At 39.1% G+C, this 19,639-nt stretch overlaps 2 protein-coding genes across 2 annotated transcripts; one reads left to right on the top strand and one right to left on the bottom strand.

The window, feature by feature from the left end:
* The first annotated feature begins 419 nt into the window (after positions 1-419).
* On the top strand, positions 420-6,703 carry LOC106939248 (cytoglobin-1-like). Its single transcript, XM_015021601.1, has 5 exons — positions 420-492; positions 580-613; positions 723-859; positions 4,852-5,083; positions 5,945-6,703. The coding sequence occupies exons 3-5, from the start codon at positions 723-725 to the stop codon at positions 6,107-6,109; spliced, it is 534 nt and encodes a 177-aa protein (XP_014877087.1). The 5' UTR covers positions 420-492; positions 580-613; the 3' UTR covers positions 6,110-6,703.
* A 1,886-nt stretch (positions 6,704-8,589) lies between these two features.
* On the bottom strand, positions 8,590-18,350 carry mettl1 (methyltransferase 1, tRNA methylguanosine). The gene is made up of 5 exons (XM_015021603.1): positions 18,142-18,350; positions 15,795-15,922; positions 15,510-15,694; positions 10,975-11,088; positions 8,590-8,823 (listed from the first exon to the last, which is right to left on the bottom strand). Exons 1-5 carry the CDS (start codon positions 18,222-18,224, stop codon positions 8,656-8,658), a joined length of 678 nt encoding a protein of 225 aa, XP_014877089.1. The 5' UTR covers positions 18,225-18,350; the 3' UTR covers positions 8,590-8,655.
* Between the last annotated feature and the right edge of the window lie 1,289 nt (positions 18,351-19,639).

Genomic DNA, 19,639 nt, shown 5'->3' with positions numbered 1-19,639 from the left:
GAATTTAAAATGTAAAGAAACGAAAAAAAAAAACACCCCAACACAATCTAGTTCTGGTCTGCAACAGGGATCAGCAGTGCTATAATTACATTAGCGGCGCTATGTAAGAAATTGAACATGAATGCAGGTTTAAGCCCTCGGACAGTCAGCAACGGTTTCTCTCGAGGAAAAGTTCAGAGTGCGCCTCTTTATCTTCTAATAACGCCATGATGTTATATTGCTTCCAACGCTCACGCTCTTGCATGCATGACATATCTGGCTCACCCATCATGGATTTGTATCTGATCCCATTATGTTTTCATCACATAACACCTACAAGAGGTAAATTGGACAGAGGGAGGGAAAGAATGTAAGCAGGGTGGGTGCAAAGTGGGAAAGGAGAGTGTAAAAAGAGAGACCAACGGAGGCTCCTCCTCGTTCGCCGTGTGCGTTTCTTGTGTTTTTCTCATCCGGCTTCTCACTCACACTCTCTCGCTCAGCAGAGGCTCAGAGGTAGGGAGCAAAGATTCTCACTTAGAAAGGGTGGAGAGGGAATTTTTATTTTTTATTTATTTCTCTCTCTCTCTCTCTCTCCCTTAGAAAGAGACGCCAAAAAAAGAAGGAAAAAAAAAAGGTAGAAAATATTGTGTTTATTCTGGGGGAGGGGCAGTGCCACCAGAGCCAGCCAGCCTGCCTGCCTGCCTGCTGCATGTGCTCAGCCTGCTTACACACTGTGTTTCCAGATGGAGAGGAAGCAGGGAGAGGTGGACCACCTGGAGCGCCCGAGCCCACTGACTGACAAGGAGAGGGTGATGATCCAGGACTCGTGGGCGAAAGTCTACCAAAACTGTGAGGAGGCCGGGGTTGCCATACTGGTCAGGTATTTCCATCTGCTGCTTTAGGTTTTGATTAATGTGAATGTGGCTCTGTGACAGAGTGTGGCAAAAATGGGATGCTGTTTTTTTTCTTGTTTCCTTGTCGTTTTCTTTTTTGCCCTCCTTTGCAACTTTGATCAGTTTCAGAACCCTGAATTTGATCTCCCCCCCCTCTCTGGAGCTCACATGTGTTGATGCATCTGCTGGAGCCTGCATATGTACGACCTATTTTCCCAGGAAATACGAACAGATTCCAAACTGAAGGGTTTTCAGAATACGGCAGGGAACACACTTAGATGCTAATGTTTTCCACGCGACAGCCTTATCTCTCCCTATCTCCTTTGTTTTCTCATGTAATCAAAGCAAATCGTTAAAATCCACCATGGAAACATCTTTGGCTGTCCTTCCCTTGAAGCACAGGCCATGTTTTGAATACCTGCCGCCACAGGACTCCATCACTCAGCAAGACCTTTAAGTCTTCCCAGAAATCAAAGGGCTTTGAGTTTATTTTAACTTCTTTTATTTTGACACACTCAACCAGTCATTTCAGCAATCGAATCCATCTATTTATGGGAATCTCGCGGAGCCGTTGGAGAGACTCTCACAGTCGCTGTCTTCATATTTTTTTTTTTTTAGCATTAGCACTGAAATCCAGGAATGGGAAACTGTTGCAAAAGTCAGCCATCTGCACGGATGTGTGGAGGCTTTTGACATTTGTTCATGTGTGACGGGATTCGCCGCATGACACGGCGTGCCTTAATAATCCTTTCTGATTGCAGAGGGGCATCATATGAGTGGCGTCATGCACCGCTAGTCAAGCAACGCACGTTTTTTCATCCTCTCAGATGAGGAAAGGGACGTAGGCAGCCTCGGAAAAGTATTCACACCCACTTCAATTGTTTTTTATACACATTTTCTTACATTACGGTCTCAAGCGTCTACGTGTTGTTTTGTGATTCTATCGGGCAGACCAAAACAAAAGACAATTGTGAAGTGGAAGGAAAAAAATATGCATGGTTTTAGCAAGTTTTTATAGATCAAAATCTTAAAAGTGTGGCAGGCATTTCTATTCTGCCAGCTTTCACCATTTTAATCTTTAGCTGAATGTTTTGCCTATCCTTGCCCATAGAAAGTGCCCATTCTTCACTACAAAACAGCTCAATTTCAGTTACACTGGATGAAAATCATTTGAGCTCATACATTTACAAGTCTTGCTCAGTTGAATGCCAATTGAAGCCCATGCTTTGATGGTCCAGTCAAAGCACGGGCTTTGACACGGGCAAAAGACTTGAGACCTTAGTCATGACACGACTAAGGTCTCAAGTCTTTTGCAGGTTTTCTACCAGGAATGTCATGTATTTTAGTGCCATCAACTCTAACCAGCTTTCCTCTACCTGCTGAAGAGAAGCAGCCCACAGCATGATGTTGCCACTACCAAGTTTCACACTGAGGATAATGAGTTTAGGGTGTTAGTTTACCACTGCATGCTGGCCAGAAAATAATTTATTTTTATGTCGTCTGACAAAGTTGCTTATTTACTTAGTGACTCTTGTTGTTTCGTACGCATAAGAATATGTTTCAAAATGTAAAGACAAGGTAAGGTGGTAAAGTCATTAAGAAACTAAATTGTTTAATTGTCAAAACACCAGAAGTCGCCCAGAAGGAGCTTTTTCAATAAAACCTTGTTTTTGAGATGAAAATAATTATTTATATCCAGTAAATGGATGGACTCTTTCTTATATGCGTTCAGTGTTTGCTATGAATCCAAGGCAGAAACGCATTAACACTGTTCAGTGATGCGTTTATTAATCACAAGTTATGTCATTATTATACAATCCCTGGCCGTATTGCTTATCTTATACTTTCCTAATAACATGCAGCACTGGCTTGCAGGCCTTGACAGTCATGTGGTATAGATCCAGAGGTTAAATACTTCACATACTGACTCTTTCACTACTCAAGCAACACTTGAAGGCAAAACAATGGTTGCTCAGAGTAAAATTTAGGGGTAGTAGTCGAAAAAATTAGACTGAATACAAATGCACATCAAAGGTTTCATTTTATTTAATTTTTTTTTCAATCTGACATTTTGAAAACCATGTGCCATTTTACATCCACTTCACAAATGTACTAATTTGTGTTGATCTGCCACATAAAACCCCAGCAAAATCCACTGAATTTTACAGTTATCGCAAAAAAAAAAAAAGTTAAACGGTTATTGATACTTTCTTGAGGCACTTCATCTTCAGAAAATTCACAAAAAGCACCTAGGTGAAAGTTAAACATGTTTCGGTACAATTCCTCCACAGCCTTCAGGAATTTGAAGAATGAATATTGATTGGAAAACCAGGCCCTGCAATATTCCTCTAGGCAGTAAGAAATACATCGTGTCGCTCTGCCGAAGGGCCTCGGCGCTAATATTAATCCTACAAAATTACAGTCTTTTTGGCTGGCAGATAAGATCGACGAGCGCAAATCACAGAGCTCCCTCTCTGAAATTAGAAGCTGTCTTCAATTCAGCTCCTCAATTATTCTTGAGAAACGATAAGGAAGGATTAAGAGTTCAATGACCACAGAAAATTCTAATTAGGCTATTTATATGCATCCACAGGTCATGCAATTACAAGACAGAGAGATTAAACACTGTCGCTCCTCATTAGTTGGCAGCAAAACAGGGACTATGAAGCTTCGGCATTTTCAAAGCCTTCCACCCATCCGAACTCGCTGAGCGCACTCCAACTTCCTCCCTTTTCACATGTAAAACCCCGATATGTAAGCATATGTGTCAGAGCTCGCAGAAAAGAAATATTTGCTTCCTTTTTGTGTAAGCAGTTGCAGAGCCAGGGGGAGATGGGACATCTTGATTTGATAGCCAGCAACCAGATGCTTTGGCCCCCTTCCCAGAACTGTGTGAGGGGGTGAAGCTTTTAGGTTCCTCTGTGCAAAAATTCACTGTGATACCTCCGAGGGTCAAGCGGGAATGTAATTAAAGAAAACATCAAAGTGACTATTTGTTCTACCGAAAGGGCCCCAAGTTGAATCACGAAGTGCGAATGAACAGAATCTAGACTTGGGAATTATGTTGACACGAGAAGACCGCCTGTCCCCCCAAAAACAAAGTGAGGAAAAATATACAATGTAATCATTGCTGCATGTAACTGTACCTGTTATAAATGTTTGATAAATCAGACGAGCCTGACAGGGGAAATCTTCCAAAAAAGCAAGATGAGGTTTGTAAGTCTACCCTTTTGCCCTCTTTCTACCAGAACATCTAGCTGTGGTTTGTACTACTGCCTAACAGCTAGAAAGTTGTCGGTCCAATTCATTTGGCAGTTTCCACGCTTTGTCTGAGGAGTGATAGATATTTGCTTTGGTTCTACAGTTTCCTCTCAAGCCCCAGAATAAGGCCTCTTAGTCTCTATGGTGCATATAGATTTAATGGTTGTAAAAATTGCTACTCTGAGTTGGTCCTGTGGCGGAAAAGCGCTCGGTCGAATTTGTACCTCGTCCCTCACCAATTGCCGTCTTTTTTCCTCAAGTTTTCTGAACAGGATAAGGTGGCTACGGAGGATGGATGGAAGAGTTCTGAGAAAAAAAATGTGTATCTCTGGCTTGTAAAAATCTGAACCATACAACCCTATCACTGTATTTTTTTGTCACTTTCCAATTCAGTGGCATAACAACATCTTTCTGCACACCTAGCCTTTTGAGACCTATCTTAGATTGTTTTCTTATTGTTTTGGACAAAATGTAATGAGTGCACACGTACTATACAAGAAAAGGACCACATCATGAGCAACGCATGCAGAGACTTGTCAAGACTTCACGTTTCACATAATGTACTCTGCTTTTTTATGTTTGGACCTGCATGATGTTTTTTACATGGCAAAAACATGAGTAATGTGACAGCATCTATCCCTCTGCCAAGTCTTCCTTTAGCAAGTTAAGGCTTTGGACAATGTCTAAAATTTATCTCTAATGTTCTTCTCCCTCACAGACTGTTTGTGAACTTCCCTTCATCCAAGCTATACTTCAGCCAGTTCAAGCACATCGAGGACACGGAGGAGCTGGAGCATAGTTCCCAGCTCAGAAAACATGCCCAGAGAGTCATGAACGCCCTTAACACGTTGGTGGAGAATATCGACGACTCAGAAAAGGTGGCCTCGGTGCTGAAGCTGGTTGGCAAAGCCCACGCCCTCAAACACAAGGTGGATCCAGTGTACTTCAAGGTAAAGAGTGCATGAATCAAATCAAGACAAACGGCAGGCATGTGAAACAAACGGATCAAAATGTAAAGAAAGTATACATACAGTCACCTGAGGTGAAGTAAGAATTGCAATCGAGAAATATTTGATTCAGCTAAGGCTGAAACGTCTGGGTAGAGAGGAAATAAAGTTTACACCAGGCATTTATTTACATGCAATGGGGGTTCCCTTTATTTTCACTGTTTGTTTTTAAATTAGACTAAACATTTTTGGTTTTATGTTGGATAATATTACTATATGCTAAATCCCAGAATCAGTAGACTTGATCTCATTGGACTGAGATGAAGGTTTAGTGATGCTCACTTCAAAACATTGATTTTATCATATATTTGTTGTATATAAAATAGTTGGAAAATAGATCAATTCTGGTCTGGATTACAACTTTTCATTTCTTTTTTTTAAATTACTTTACTTTATTCTGCCACTGTTATGTGTCTTTTTTGTTTGTTTTAGTTCTTAGTTGTGTTATGTGTAAAGCACTTCAACTAACTTGTTGCAGAAATGTTCTTTGCAAATAAACCTGACTTTGCCAATAAACCCAGTGAAGTAACTGGGTTATTTCACTGGGTTATTAGCATCACTAGCTAATAAGCCAGTGCAGAGCTAAAAAATCTCTGCATGCGTGCAAAATAATCACAGAGTGAGTGGGTTTCCCATTTAAAATAAGAAATTGGTGAACGGCATGACTGGCTTCCTTTGACTTCAATATTCTGGGAGCAAAATCAATAACAACAGCTGCGTTATTAATGATGTTTCAAAAGAATCCCAAAATATCAAACTCCAAGTGCCACTTTGATGTAAATTACTTGCTTGTGTCTTTTTAAGATCCTGAGCGGTGTGATTCTGGAAGTCCTGGGAGAAGAGTATCCAGAGGTTGTGACGCCAGAGGTGGGCGCAGCATGGACCAAGCTCCTAGCTACTGTCTGCTCTGGCATCAAAGCCGTCTACGAGGAAGTGGGCTGGACTCAACAATCGACCTCCAGCGGCTGAAACCCGTAGATTAGCACACCTCCAACGGGGATCTTATTATCGCTTTGCAGCTTTATGCAACAGCAATCAGATGACTGTAATATGACAGTGCAGTTTGTTGTTATCTATGATAATCATGGACAATGTAAAATACATATTACATAAACAAATATAGGAACACGTACTGTGCCCTTTTTATAGCTAGCATTGTGTTTGTGAGAGAAAGAGAGCACCCCTTCCCCGTGATTGTTCTCTTTCAAAGACTAACCCGCTTAGGATGCAGAAAAGAGAAAGAAAAATACTAACAAGAGACGGAGCGGTAGATGAGAGGTCACATTTGACTAGGGTGTGCCTTCTATTAAATGTGTCCATGTAGAAACTGAAATGTAAACAGGAGTCTTTCGAAACGTTCAAATGTTTTACAGATGTTCCCTGTTTTCACTTACTCATGTCGGTTTTGTTATGTGCTATGAATACTGGAGGATTTCTACATTTTCAACAATAATGATGATGACTGTACTTTTTTTTCCACCCCCCTCATTGAAACTCACATTTGTATGTGTTACTTAGGATACTTTGAAGTAAACAGACAATAGAACCCCTTCTGATTAAAACTCATCATGTTATTATAATTTTTTTTTTTTTCAGGTTTTTCTAGCACACACAAACCTGCCTTTTTTTTCCATACACTGGTGTTGTAATTATACATCATTTGGGACAAAAAGCATTTGCCACCTTACAAATTTAAAAGGGCTAAACAACCCAGCCCCAATGTGGAAGAATTTAGGGCCACTCTTCCTTGTTGAATTGTGTAAATTTAGCCACACCGAAGGATTTCAAGCCTGAATGACATTTTTGAGGTGCTGCTACAACATCTCACTTTGATTTAGTCTGGACTTTGACTAGGCTACAATTTTCATTTTTGGGATGTGGCTGATGACAGGAAATTAATGGAGAAACACATAATTTTTTTTTAAATGGGCGACGTTGCCTCTGTTGAAAATTTTGTATGTTTCACTGGGAAAAAATAAGCTGCCACAGCAGTGTTCAATAGTAAGGCGCTGACCTTTTAATGTGCGTTAGACAACGTTGAGTGAATTGAGATTTAACCAAGAGGACGACGTATGTTCAAATCATGCAAATAAGAAAAGGAACTGTTCAGTAAGTCTGTCACGATAACAAATTTTGCCGAGCGATTAATTGTCTAAAAAATTATTGCGATAAACGATAATATTGTTTCAAGACCNATCTAATGTATCCGTTTATTGTTGAAGATATGAAAAGCAGCAGCAGCTAAAACACAGTCAGATTCACAGCTGCTAAACTTTCCCATGTTTCCTTTCGCTACAATCACAAACTTCAGTGTTTTATTTGGGATTTATGTGGTAGACCAACACAATGAAGCTCATTTAAAAATCGTTAAAAACATGGTTTTTAAGTGTTTTTTGAATAATATTCTGAAAGGTGTGCATGTTTCATCCTTTCTGACTGAGAACAGCTGAAAGTGTCTCCAGCAGATTTACACACATAAACCTTTTCTCCCGTCTCCTTTGCATAATCCTGTAATCTCAGTCAGGACAAAGAACATCTCTGAACATTACACTTCAAATCGGGCCACAGACTTCCAAATGAATTTAGGTCTGGACTTTGACTAGGCCACATCGACATGTGGATATGGTTTGATTGCAGCTCTGGCTGCATGTTTAGAGCTTTTCTCCTGCTGGAAGATGAACCTCCACTCGAGTCTCAAATCTTCTTTTTGCTTTCTTTCAACAATCATCTTATATGTTTTACAACCTAATCCTGCTTTAAAGCCTCTGCCTGACCCGTCGGGTCAAGCGAACCTCTGAGGTGTTCAGGGAACTGAAGTGAACGCAAATGGACTGTATTTACTAACCAGGTGACCCACAAAGGATCTGAATTGTATTTAGGGGTATCAGAGAAGTAGGGACTCAAAAAAAGAAACACTTTTCAGATTTGTATTAGCTAAAAAAAAATGAGAGTTTTTTGGTTGTAGTGGGGAAAAACACTGAGAAGTTTAAAAGTTGCGGACACTTTAGCAGCCACTTCACCGGAACTGGGACTGTGTAGTTAATTTCAAAATAAAAGTCAGGTGTATTAAATCAATGAGATCGGATGCGACAGCGATCTCTCTCCGTCTGAGGTTTTCAACTCAAGGTTCAGGGGGAGAACTAAGGCCCAGAAACAGGAAGTGTTGATCCTGTTCGGACAATAAAGTCTGATAAAACCTTGCTCGAATTTCATTGACTCTGATGAAGCAAGAAATAAAACGTTTCGGATGAAAAACGCAGCCAATCAGAAGGATTCTCATGTTTAGATGTACAAAGCTGGTAGATGTTTCTAAGTGTAGATTGAGGGGAGCTGAATGTAAACATCTCAGTTTTTTGTTGATAAAAATAATAAAAAAAAACATAAAAATCACCTTAAAATTATGCAAAATCTTAAAACAGTGACGTTTCAGGATAAATACTACTTGTATAGTAGAGAATAACTTTTTTAATGCTTGACATAAAAGCAACTTAAGCTAAGTGTGAAAACACTAAATTTCACATCCTTAAATTTGACGGTTTTTTTTCCAGGAACTCGGGGTTAAAAGCTGCGTGTGGACATACCAGATCCTCTTCTGGCACACGTGCAAACAGCGGATGTTCGCTGAAGTGCTTCACCATCCAGAGGTGCACCTCCTCCACATCTGTTATGGTGTACACCAAGCCCTGAAGCAACCAGGAAAGAAGAAAAAAAAAAATATTCACATGAAGGTCATTAGGACACTTCTGGGAAAAAAACAGGCGAACAAACTTTTACTGTTGTTCGAACACACATCCAGTTATCATCCAGATAAACGTTTCCCCTGATAATAAAATTTGCTCTTTTTTTTCTGAAAAGTTCAGTGTTTGGGCTCAAAGTTGATGCTTTCACCACCCTTACAGGGTAATTTATGTAAAAAAAAAAAAAGAGATAAAAATAGCAAACAGACAGTACAGAGGTGAATCACCTGTGTCGGTACAGTTTGCGTTGGAGGCTGGGAAGATAAAGTTACCAGAAAATGGATTTCTTAGGAAGCTCAGCAGTGGAACAAATTTCCACATTTGTGCATTTCAGCACGTAAAACTTCGTTTTTTTTGTGGGGGTTTTTTAACGGGGCAGAGCGATGATGAGAGATGGCGTTATCAGCAGTGCAACCACATCAATCTCCGTAGCTCAATCACTACTGTGTACTGTTTAGGGTGTCGTCTGAGCATATTTTAAATCCAACCCAAAGTGATGACTAAATGACACGCTGTGAGAGCAGCTCTATAAATAGGCAGGTTCCTGACAGCCTTCCCACCCAGCGGCGAATGCGTGGCAACGCGCCAACGCCGAAGGCCTGTCGACACACACGCACGCACGCACGCACGCACGCACGCACGCACGCACGCACGCACGCACGCACACACGCACGCACGCACGCACCAATCCGTCAGTGGAGGAAAAACAATAAAGTCAAATTTAGACACAAGCCTCCCTTTGTTCTCTGAACCCTCCATCAGCGGCGCTGCTCTGCTCAAATGTCCCAGAGCAGCAGGGGCGGCTCCGACCGGCCGGGTGGGTGGGGGCGTCACCTGGCCGGCCGCTTGCTCAAACTAATTTCACTGAATTCACTGATTTCTGCTGAACACAAACTGCTGATAAAATGACAGAGAGGGGAGGAAAAAGCTTTCCGCTGCTGCAGCAGGTTTAAAATGAAGATAAAAATAAGCTTGTGTGTAAATCGGAGCATCAAAAAGGGAATTTATTTCAGTAATTCAACTAAAGTTTTACATAGATTAACTACAGCTGAGCATAGCTTTTTTTTTTAATCACATAAAAATATAAACATGATTTCATTTTATAGAGATATAATGGCCTACACCTTTATATCTATATAAATACCTTCATCTTAATACCTTTATATCTCACGTGAGACAAAATCTTCAAGTTCACAGCACCGGCAAAAAATATCTAAACTAACATTATAAAAACTAAATTATAATTTTTTTTTTTACTTACTCAGTAATAAACTGATCAAGCAAGATTACAATTAAAGTCGTCAAACATTTTGTAGAATAGTAATGTGTAAATCACTGCAGAACCAAAACCTACACTGGGTTTTGTATGTTTTCTTCATTAAGAGAAAGGCAAATAAGTTTGCAAATTATTTTAGGATTGACTAGAGAAAAAAAAAATCTTTCCTCAGTAATAAAAAAGGATTTTCTTTGTTTTTAGCCACATTTAATACTTTAATTAAAAGTAAATCTTTTTAATTACGTTTGCTTTCATGTAAAAGTCACAGGATCGACGTTGTGCTATTTAATATGAAATTCAAGAGAAAATAAAAGTGTGTTTATTGCACTTTCCACTGTAAGTAAAATACTTTTTCATGGAAAAGTCTCCATCACTCGCATCATTCATGAATTACAGTCATCTGGAGCATAAAATCAGTCCAGGAGACGCAAAGAGTTTCAAACATTATGATGACAGACGAGGCAGACAGAAGGGAGAAAAATCAAAGTCCTGAATAGACTTTACTTCACAATCCTCTGTATCAGTGCTGCTAATGAGCATTCTACTGCCACAATTTTTCCTTCCACTCAACTTTCCTTCACTATTGCTAACAACCAGCTTCTTCAGAAAATGTACTCTTTTAAGCCTGCCCTCCTTGTGGAAGATGTAAATGACTAAATCAATGAAATAAAATCAATATTTGATGATATTCTGATTTATTCAGATGCAGTCGTAAAGCTGAACTCAGTGGACAATTCAACGTGCATTAAAACGCAAAATGGTTTCAACGGTCATTTCTTAACGTTTTTGTTACTCTGCACACGAGTGGCTCTCAAACATACCCCGATCCTGAGTGTGTAGGCGTATTCTGCTAACAACGTGGGACTGACGATCCTCCATTTGTGCTTGGTCTTCTTGAAATGAGGGTCAGGGAACAGGAAGAACATCTTACTGAGCTGCAAGACAAACAGTGGGAACAATTAGTCGAGCAAACAGAGAAAACAAATCAATTGTGTTGGCCAAACGAAGAATTTGGGAAATTTCCGTCGACAGTTCATTGATATTTAGAAATACAGTGTTTTTACTGCCTTCATTTAAAGTTTACGTTTAAAGTGAAGAATGAAACAGATGGGCCAGAAAATCTTCTGAGTTCTCTGTTGAACATTTCATAATATTCTGCAGTCAGAGTTTAAACTTTGCAAGACTGGAATTTCCCTCCTGGACGTGTTTTTTTTTCTACCTCAAACTTCCCCACGTTTGTCTTTGACAGTCGCTCAAGTGCAGGCACCACTGATATTAGTCTGGCTGATATATTAAAGAAAAAGAGAACTCCAATCACTTTTTATTAGTTAAGATAAATAACATCTAGTACAGACAGAAAGATGTGGGGATAATCACCGGGAACAGCAGCAGCCTCAGGGGCTCCGAGCTGCTGAGAGAGAGAGAGACAGAGAGAGAGGGAGAGAGAGAGGGAGAGGGAGAGAGAGAGACAGACAGAGAGAGAGAGACAGAGAGAGAGGGAGAGAGAGAGAGAGGGAGAGGGAGAGAGAGAGGGAGAGGGAGGGAGAGAGACAGAGAAGGAGAGACAGAGAGACAGAGAGAGAGAGACAGACAGAGAGAGAGACAGACAAAGAGACAGACAGAGAGAGGGAGAGAGAGAGAGACACACAGAGAGAGAGAGAGAGAGAGAGAGAGAGACAGACAGAGAGAGAGAGGCACTGCATGCCCAACATCTGATCTGGGTGGTCCTCTCTTAGTTCTTGTTTATGCTAATTATGAGCTGTACAGAAAACTAACGAGAAAAGACGCAGCCGTTGTTTACACGACTTAACCAACGATTCCCGAACTGATATATTTATAACCTGTGAACCTGGCCAGACTTAGCAATGTTATTAAGCAATTACTTAATAATACTTTTGTTCTTAATCCATTTTATTTATGGCTTTGGTTTTTTATTTCCTTTTTATTTATTAGTTTCAGTTGCGTTTTATTTATTTTATTTTATTTTATTTTTTTGGATTTTTATAATATATTCCAGTGCTCAGCATAAAATGAAAGTGTATTAGTCTTTGAGAGAGCGAGGCAACATTGCTCTGCCAATATCAATATATTATTTGAAAACAGTCTCAAATATTATCATTTATTGCAAGAACGTCTGGGACAATTTGTTATTGTGACAGGCCTACATGTTATAACCACAAATGTCAAAGTAAGTTCTTGAGATTTTATGGGATGAACCAACAAAAAAACCAAACAAAAACAAGATTTGTGTAAAAGTAGAGAATGCTTGACGTATCAATATTTGAAGTGTGGCATGAACACGTATAGTAGGAACCACAAATTTATAAAAACTACTAAAAAACAGAACATTTTTCTTTGCATTAAATCAAACACGCCAAAACATTGACGCTGTTGTCCTCAAGCTGCTTTGAACCGATTCGGTTCTATGTAATCAGGCCTGAGCTTTTCCTTCCTGGCTGATGCCGTTAGATGTTGCTTCAATGTTTAGATGATATTCTTCCCTCATGATGCAAAATATTTCATGAAGAGCAAAACATCCCACAACATGATGCTGCCACCCCCGTACTTAGTGAAGGCCCACAGTCCTCTGCCTTGTATCTTTTCTGTTTTAATGTCGCGATGCTGTGGCACAAGGCAGCAGCGTGTTTGAGGTGTTACTTTAAAGCACATCCACAGATGTTCCCCGATTAATGCAAATGTTGTGAAGCTTACGAAGCCGTGACATCATCGTCTGGGATTTTCCAAACTGTTTAGTCATCTGAAGCCCTTTTCTGATGCGATTAGTTTTACCTAGTAACCACAAGTTGTTTGTAATAATCGTCAGTGTTGTTAATCCGGTGTGAATCGGCCATGTCAGTAATTTGTGAAGTAAAACTTTCCTCTCAAATTACCAATTACATGGTGCTGAACTACGAAGTCACGTGAAAATGCTAATCCAAAGGGAATAGGCATCACAGTGATTTGGGCAGAAATAGGTGAGATCCGAACTGTAATTAGGCTGTTTCTGTTTTCCTGGACGCACTTTTACTTGCTTTAAGAATGGAGGCTGAAAAGCAGCAAGACCCTGTATGAAATGTATGGCATCAAAAAGAAAAGGATGAAGCAAAATCAGATGCAAATGGAGGCTCACATCATGCATATCTTCTGTTTGAAGCCTTCTGTCATGCAGCTCGCTAGCGGCAATACAACACTCAGTAGTCTGAAAAGTAGTTTCAACATTAACTCACGTCATTCCCAAAGTCGATACAAAACGGCACCAACATCTGCAGAATCTCAGACTTTGGTTATTTAGGATTTGGGTCATTTTCTTTCAAAACGTTTGCTATATTTAGCCACTTTTGAGAGAGAATAAAAGCTGATTTGGGTGCAGCAAAGTTGCCCTTTCAGTAAAAGTCTCTTGGTTTTACCTCTTGTTAAAACTTGGTTATAAAAACACAAATACTTTGTGTTGTACTTTATATTTTCCTGTTTATGTTGGTAACATTTTTTTTACTACCCTGGCTACAAATTAAAAGTCTTCATCTGCAGGACAAATTTGTATCATTGTTGGATTGCAGTTGGGGGTCACACAAAATCAGACCAAGGGCCACAAATGGCCCCCGGGCCACAGATTGGACACCCCTGGAATCAGATGTATTTGCTATTGATACTGATAATGTGTCTATTGTGACACATATTGTTATTGATTTATTATCCAGCCTTAGTTGGTTTCCATCTATCTTCCAATAAACTATAAAACTTTTGCTGCTCCAGTTGAAACAAAGCATTCCCACAGCATCATGCTGCCACCACCAAGTATGGCATGAAAAGGGGATGGAATACAAATGAACTGCATATTTCTCAGAGTTTTTGTTGTATTTTTCCTAAATCATTTCATCCGTTTTTGTGCCAGTTGGCGAGTCTTTTACTAAGGTCTAACGAATAAATTCCCAATGAGAGAGAGATAAAAAAAAAATGTGAAAAGAGGTCAAGGGTTATGAATACTTTCACACAGCTTGTCTTCACCTAAAGTAAAACCAGTCTCTCTCCCTTTCCTTTCAGTTCATGTGAATTCATTTAAAGCGCTTCAAATCTGGGTTTGGCACAGCGTCTCCTGTCTGGAAGCATAATTAAAGCTCACATCGTTCTGATTTAACCTGAACAGCATGGCAAAGTCACAGCAGATTGATTCCTTGTGTGCACTTTTATATGAAACACCTTTGTGATGTGAATTACACAAACGTGACACTTTTACAGCTCTTCTGTACACGCGCTCATTTCCAAGTTTATTCCCAGTCAGGGGGCATTTAAGGTGAAAAGTTGTTTTATCTATGTTAGCTAATTTATCCCCCCTCCCACACAAAGCACACGGTGTAATCTAAAGCGAGTTCAAACAAGTCCTAGATTACAGTATTTAACGTGAGCAGCCTCTGCACCGAGCCGACACGTCGTCCTTCCCCAGTCAGTGAACCCATCGCTTTAAAATTCCTGGATGTATTAAATAATCTGCATAATTTCATCAACTCCATCTGTTAAAGATAAACGAAGCGCCTTTTTATGAAACACATGGCCTGGGCTTTAGTCGGTGCCATAATCAGTGAGCTGAACAGCTAAAATGGGGATCAGTGTGTTTTCTTTACAGAAAAATGCTCATTTTTTTTTACGTTTACGGTGGGAAATTGGAAATGTTGTCCTGCAGACCATCAATAGTTGATGGTTTGAAGAGATAAAAGAAAGGAAAAGAATCCAGTTTGGGGCAAAATCTTGCAGAAAAAAGGACCGTTTGCGTTTAAAACTTTTTTCAAAGCAAAATCTCTTGTTGTTCTTGTGAACTTGTCTTGTGAGTTTTAATTATTGTTTTTTAAATAGTTTTACAATGTAAATTTACCAGTAAACTGTGTTACTGTTATCAACAGCAGTTCTCTTCCTGAACTTCCTAACCTGATCATCTCATGGTGACTGCTGGGATTTCATGGATTAAAATGTGACACATTTACCTTACAACTGGTTTTGAAATCTGCTGTTTTTTAGAAACGCATGTAAAGTATTTTTCTAGCTTAAATATAAATATCGAAAATGGATCAAACAAGGTCTGGATAAGACTGAGAGAAACAAGGCTACTGATTCTGACCTAACTGTGTGTGAGAAGTAAACCAATAATATCTGACTGGTTGAAGAGCCTAACGATTCATCAATCCACTGACAAAGAAACAAAGAATTTTGAAAACCGACACAAACCTTAAACGTGTGAAAAATAAATAAATACATACAAACTGTGTTAAAATAACTAGTCTTTGCCTCTTTTTTTTCCCCTTTGCCTCACTTTTTTGTTTCTGATTTAGAAAATCCAACAATAAACCCATAGAGGTTAATCTACCTGTCCTTTGAAGAAGAAGTTGGGGAGGTACTTCATTGCGTTGCTGCGGAGGCACGCGATGTTCTGGTAGCTTCCCGGGTTCATTTCACGCAGCGACCGAATGCGGTCCTGCACATAATCCGATACTTTCACTCTGATCTCCAAGCCCAACATGAGCTTATCTGGGAACAGTGGCGATAACTCCACTGGCAAGAGGAGAAGAAGAAAGGATGAAGACAGAAACACAATACAGAACTATTTTATAGCAGAGAAAAGCGCCGGCCTTCAGGTCAGCGACCTATTTACCCAGAAGACCCCCGTATCCACAGCCAATGTCTGCAAACTCGACTTTAGGGCCCTCCGTCTCCGACGAGGGCCCAGGTATGAGGTCGGGATACAGCTTGGACCAGTCCATTTCTTCAGGACACACCGGGCTGGAGAGGAGGACAACATGGTCAGCTACAGAAAATCCTAATAAGATCACAATTATTTATCCAAACTAACATTATGGGTTTTATTAAAAGTCATTTCCCAAAGTCGGGTGACTTCAGAACTTCAAACTGCAGCGCAAAGCTGAAAATGAGACACATCGCAGGTCCTCTTCTCTTCACTATCTCTGACAATGACCAATATTCAATACTAGGGAGCAAGTCCAAAAATTATGTAAAGTTAATCAGGAGCATTGAATTGTCCTAACGGCTGGGGAACTGTGTGATGAAGTAACCACTAAGGAGGCCTGTCATAATAACAAATTTTGCTGAGCGACTAACTGTCTAAAAAATTATTGCGATAAACGATAATATTGTTTCAAGACCTTTTGACACTGATTTAATGGAAATGACTAATAATGCATGTGATTTCCTGCCATAGATAGATACAGTTTATTTTCAAAAGAACACATAACACTGGAACTGATGAACTAAATAAACAACCAAAAACAAAAATAAAATGGATTCTCAGTCTCCATTAACAAAAAAACGTACTTGAATAAAAAGTAAACAACATAAAGCCAAAGTGGAAATAAATACTGCATTCAACCAAAAGAGTGCAGACATGAAGTCTGTATACTAGATTGCCCTTCAGTAATCACGAGATTTAAATAGAGAAGATGGGCATATCCGACTACCTAATGCAATAAAAAAAAATCGTGTAGTTCATACTACACGATTTTTTGCCCCCCTTTTCCTCTTACGACAATCTTAGATCTTTGGCTGATCTAAGATTGTCGCTGGTGATTTCGTAACCGATCATCCTGCAGTGTGGTGGATTACGGTGGATCGTCATGGCCGCTCCGATCTAAATCAGGGGTTTTCCCCGACCGGGAGCTTAAAGCTGAATGTGACAGGTAGCCAATCAGAAACCCCGGATTCTCCTTCGGGCTTTCTGAGGGGAAATTACGGAGGGGAATCCCAAACAGCTGACACGGCGCAACCCAAAGTCCAGCGGACATTGGAGATGATATGTGGAAACAACATTAATATTTATTCAACATTTCGTGCAAAGAATATAGAAATGACAAGGGGAGGAACTGGAGCCAAATTGCTCCTGCAACCCAGAAGGTTTTCAGGTGTTCTTCGTTAACGTGACATAAATAGGTTATAATAATTTTCATTCAGTCAGGACTTTACGCTGACTCTAGCCTAGCACTAAGTACATCTAATCTATAAACAGACAGGAGCTAAAAAAGACAAAAGACCCTTCTTGTTGCTTCAGAGGAATTGGGAATGTGCACCGTATGTCAATAAATTACAAAATATTAATTAGAGAATATAAAAAATGTGCATTTCAAAGTCTACACAACTTAATTAAAATGTAAAAAAATAAAGGCTACAAAAAATTATCTTAAAACTTATTTGCTCTTAAATGTAACTTACATCAAAATAAATCAAAATGCTAAAATTTTGATTTTAAAACACCTTTAAGTTGTACGTCTTTACTGCTTCTATCGAACCATTCGGCCACAGTAGAAGACGGTTTCGCCCAACATATGCATTCAAAATATTTTTATTTTAGTTAAGAAAAAGCCAGATATTTAAACTAACCTAATACTGGTAATTTAAGTTACAGAATTTTATGTACAAATCTATTTTTGTTTGAATATAAACTGATGAAATCGGAAAGTAAGGAACCTTATATAATTGTTTGAAATACATATACTATTTATTTACATTGTCTTTTCTTCTTGTCAGTCACCTAATTTAAACAGAATCTCTTGACCCTTTGAACAGAAAAATTGGTTTCTGAATTTAAAATCGTTTCTGCATCGAATTGTGACCCTAAAAATCGGAATTGAATCGCCAGACACCGAAATAATAAGAAATTAGCTACCCACGAAGAATAAATGCTGGGGTTAAATAAACAAAGTATTAGTTTCAGGAATTACACCGTAATTCTGAATGTATTATTTCCATTTTATTTTTGATACAATACTATCTGACAAGTTGAAGAGCCAGTCTGCCAATTACAGGAGATTTGGTCATTTTATGCATCTTTAACCCCCTAATTGTCTGTAAACAACAGTAGTTCCACAGAAGAGTCTCACAGTCCTCTGTGCTCAGTCGCAATGGAAAAGAAAAAAGCACATGTGGTACTGCACAGTTAAATCTCACTGAATGTTGTGGGGAGTAGAGGCTAATGGGACAACTTCACTCACTAATCAAACGTGTGGTGCGCCATCGGGTTTGCGTGGGCTCGCTGTCTGTAGTAGCGCTTCTGCGGCATTGATGTAGAAGCCATGCTGGGTTCAAGCACGGAATATAGTCCAAACTTTCACAGGTGAACACAAAAAAGCCACTTCTGGAACGGAAAGTGGTCGATTCCTGTTTGTCACATGCGAGGAGTCGCGGAAGTTTGACGTCATCAGAAAGCGTCTGGAGAGGGTTGCCAGGTTTGTCAGAATCATCGTCGACGAAGGCGCTTTTCATTTTAGATGTGAAAGTTCTAATCGGAAATAGAGAACTCAAAAATTATACTCAAGTAGGAAGAGTATGAGTGAAAGGTAAGCATCCAAGAAATTACTCAAGTAGAGTAAAAACGTATTTTGTAGAAAGAGAAATCAAGTAAAAAAACTGATAACATCTGATTTAATATTTTACAATGTCATCAGACAGACAAAAAATATGAGCATGAGCAAATTTTTGTATTTAAAGACAAAAATTAGAAAAAAAATCAAATGAATAATAATACATTTATATAATAATTACAAAAAAGCATTTCTCCAAAAATTACGGTCTCTGTCCTTGCAGGGTCACGGAGGGGCTGGTCTCCAGCAGTCATTGGTCGAAAGGTGGACAGATTCACACCTTTTTTTTTAACCAAAGCATGTTCATCTGTGGGACTGTATGATGGCTGAACATTACCATGTTGTATATATTTGTATAAACTTGTTTGAGTAGATGAAAGATCCGTATCCCTATCCTTCAGGCTTTTAGTAGCTGAATCCAAAAATTAACCAAATTTGGTTAATTTTCTCTTTCTGATATCTTATGGTGTCTTCCTATTTTTTTTTTTGATGATGTCACACAAGAAAACATTGTCGACAGAAATAATTCTGGTCATCCATGCCTGAGTTGAAACAGAAAGTGTTTAGACTGATTTAACATTAGTAATAAAAAGGGTTAAACTATTTTAAGTCCTTTTACACATTTTAAGAGGTGTGAAGGTTTTCTCCATCTTGAAATATTTGTTTCAAACCCAACAACATGAAACAGGCATATTTGTCCTTCAGTCAACACACACTTTAATACAGACATCAGTTTAAAACATTTTAACAAATATGCCACATCAACTTTTTTCTGAAGGAGGGCATAAATTGTATCCGTTAAACCTTTTAGGAGTGTTTGCATACATGTGCGGATTTGTGTTTCTTTGTGAAGGTACATGAGGGCAAGGATGGGAGCAATATTAATATCTGTAGCATATTTTTTTTTCCTTTTTTATGTATAAAATAAAGTAAAAAAAAAAAGTCTAAGTCACATTTTGGGACATTTATCATGGTAAAAATTGTCACAGGGGTTTATAAATAAAACGTTTACCCAGGTTTTTGGAGAATAATTCCAGACTTTTCCAAAAGTGACTCTCCAAAGTTCTGTATGCTTTACCTGCACTGTGAAACCTAAGACAGTGGTTTCCAAACATTTTCTGCGTCCCCC

Source organism: Poecilia latipinna, unplaced genomic scaffold (assembly GCF_001443285.1).
Source record: "Poecilia latipinna isolate Pla-1442-1.1 unplaced genomic scaffold, P_latipinna-1.0 Scaffold2811, whole genome shotgun sequence".
In the NCBI taxonomy this organism is placed as follows: domain Eukaryota; kingdom Metazoa; phylum Chordata; class Actinopteri; order Cyprinodontiformes; family Poeciliidae; genus Poecilia; species Poecilia latipinna.
The sequence above is the reverse complement of the archived record's forward strand: the minus strand, read 5'-3'. Positions and strand labels throughout refer to the sequence as shown.

Coding starts and splice junctions, on each gene's coding strand:
- LOC106939248 (XM_015021601.1), top strand. CDS start 723: ATGGAGAGGAAGCAGGGAGAGGTGGACCACCTGGAGCGCCCGAGCCCA. Junction 860..4,851: donor GGGGTTGCCATACTGGTCAG/GTATTTCCATCT, acceptor TCTCCCTCACAG/ACTGTTTGTGAACTTCCCTT. Junction 5,084..5,944: donor TGGATCCAGTGTACTTCAAG/GTAAAGAGTGCA, acceptor TGTCTTTTTAAG/ATCCTGAGCGGTGTGATTCT.
- mettl1 (XM_015021603.1), bottom strand. CDS start 18,224: ATGGCTTCTACATCAATGCCGCAGAAGCGCTACTACAGACAGCGAGCC. Junction 15,695..15,794: donor TGGATACGGGGGTCTTCTGG/GTAAATAGGTCG, acceptor TCCTCTTGCCAG/TGGAGTTATCGCCACTGTTC. Junction 8,824..10,974: donor CCTACACACTCAGGATCGGG/GTATGTTTGAGA, acceptor TGGTTGCTTCAG/GGCTTGGTGTACACCATAAC.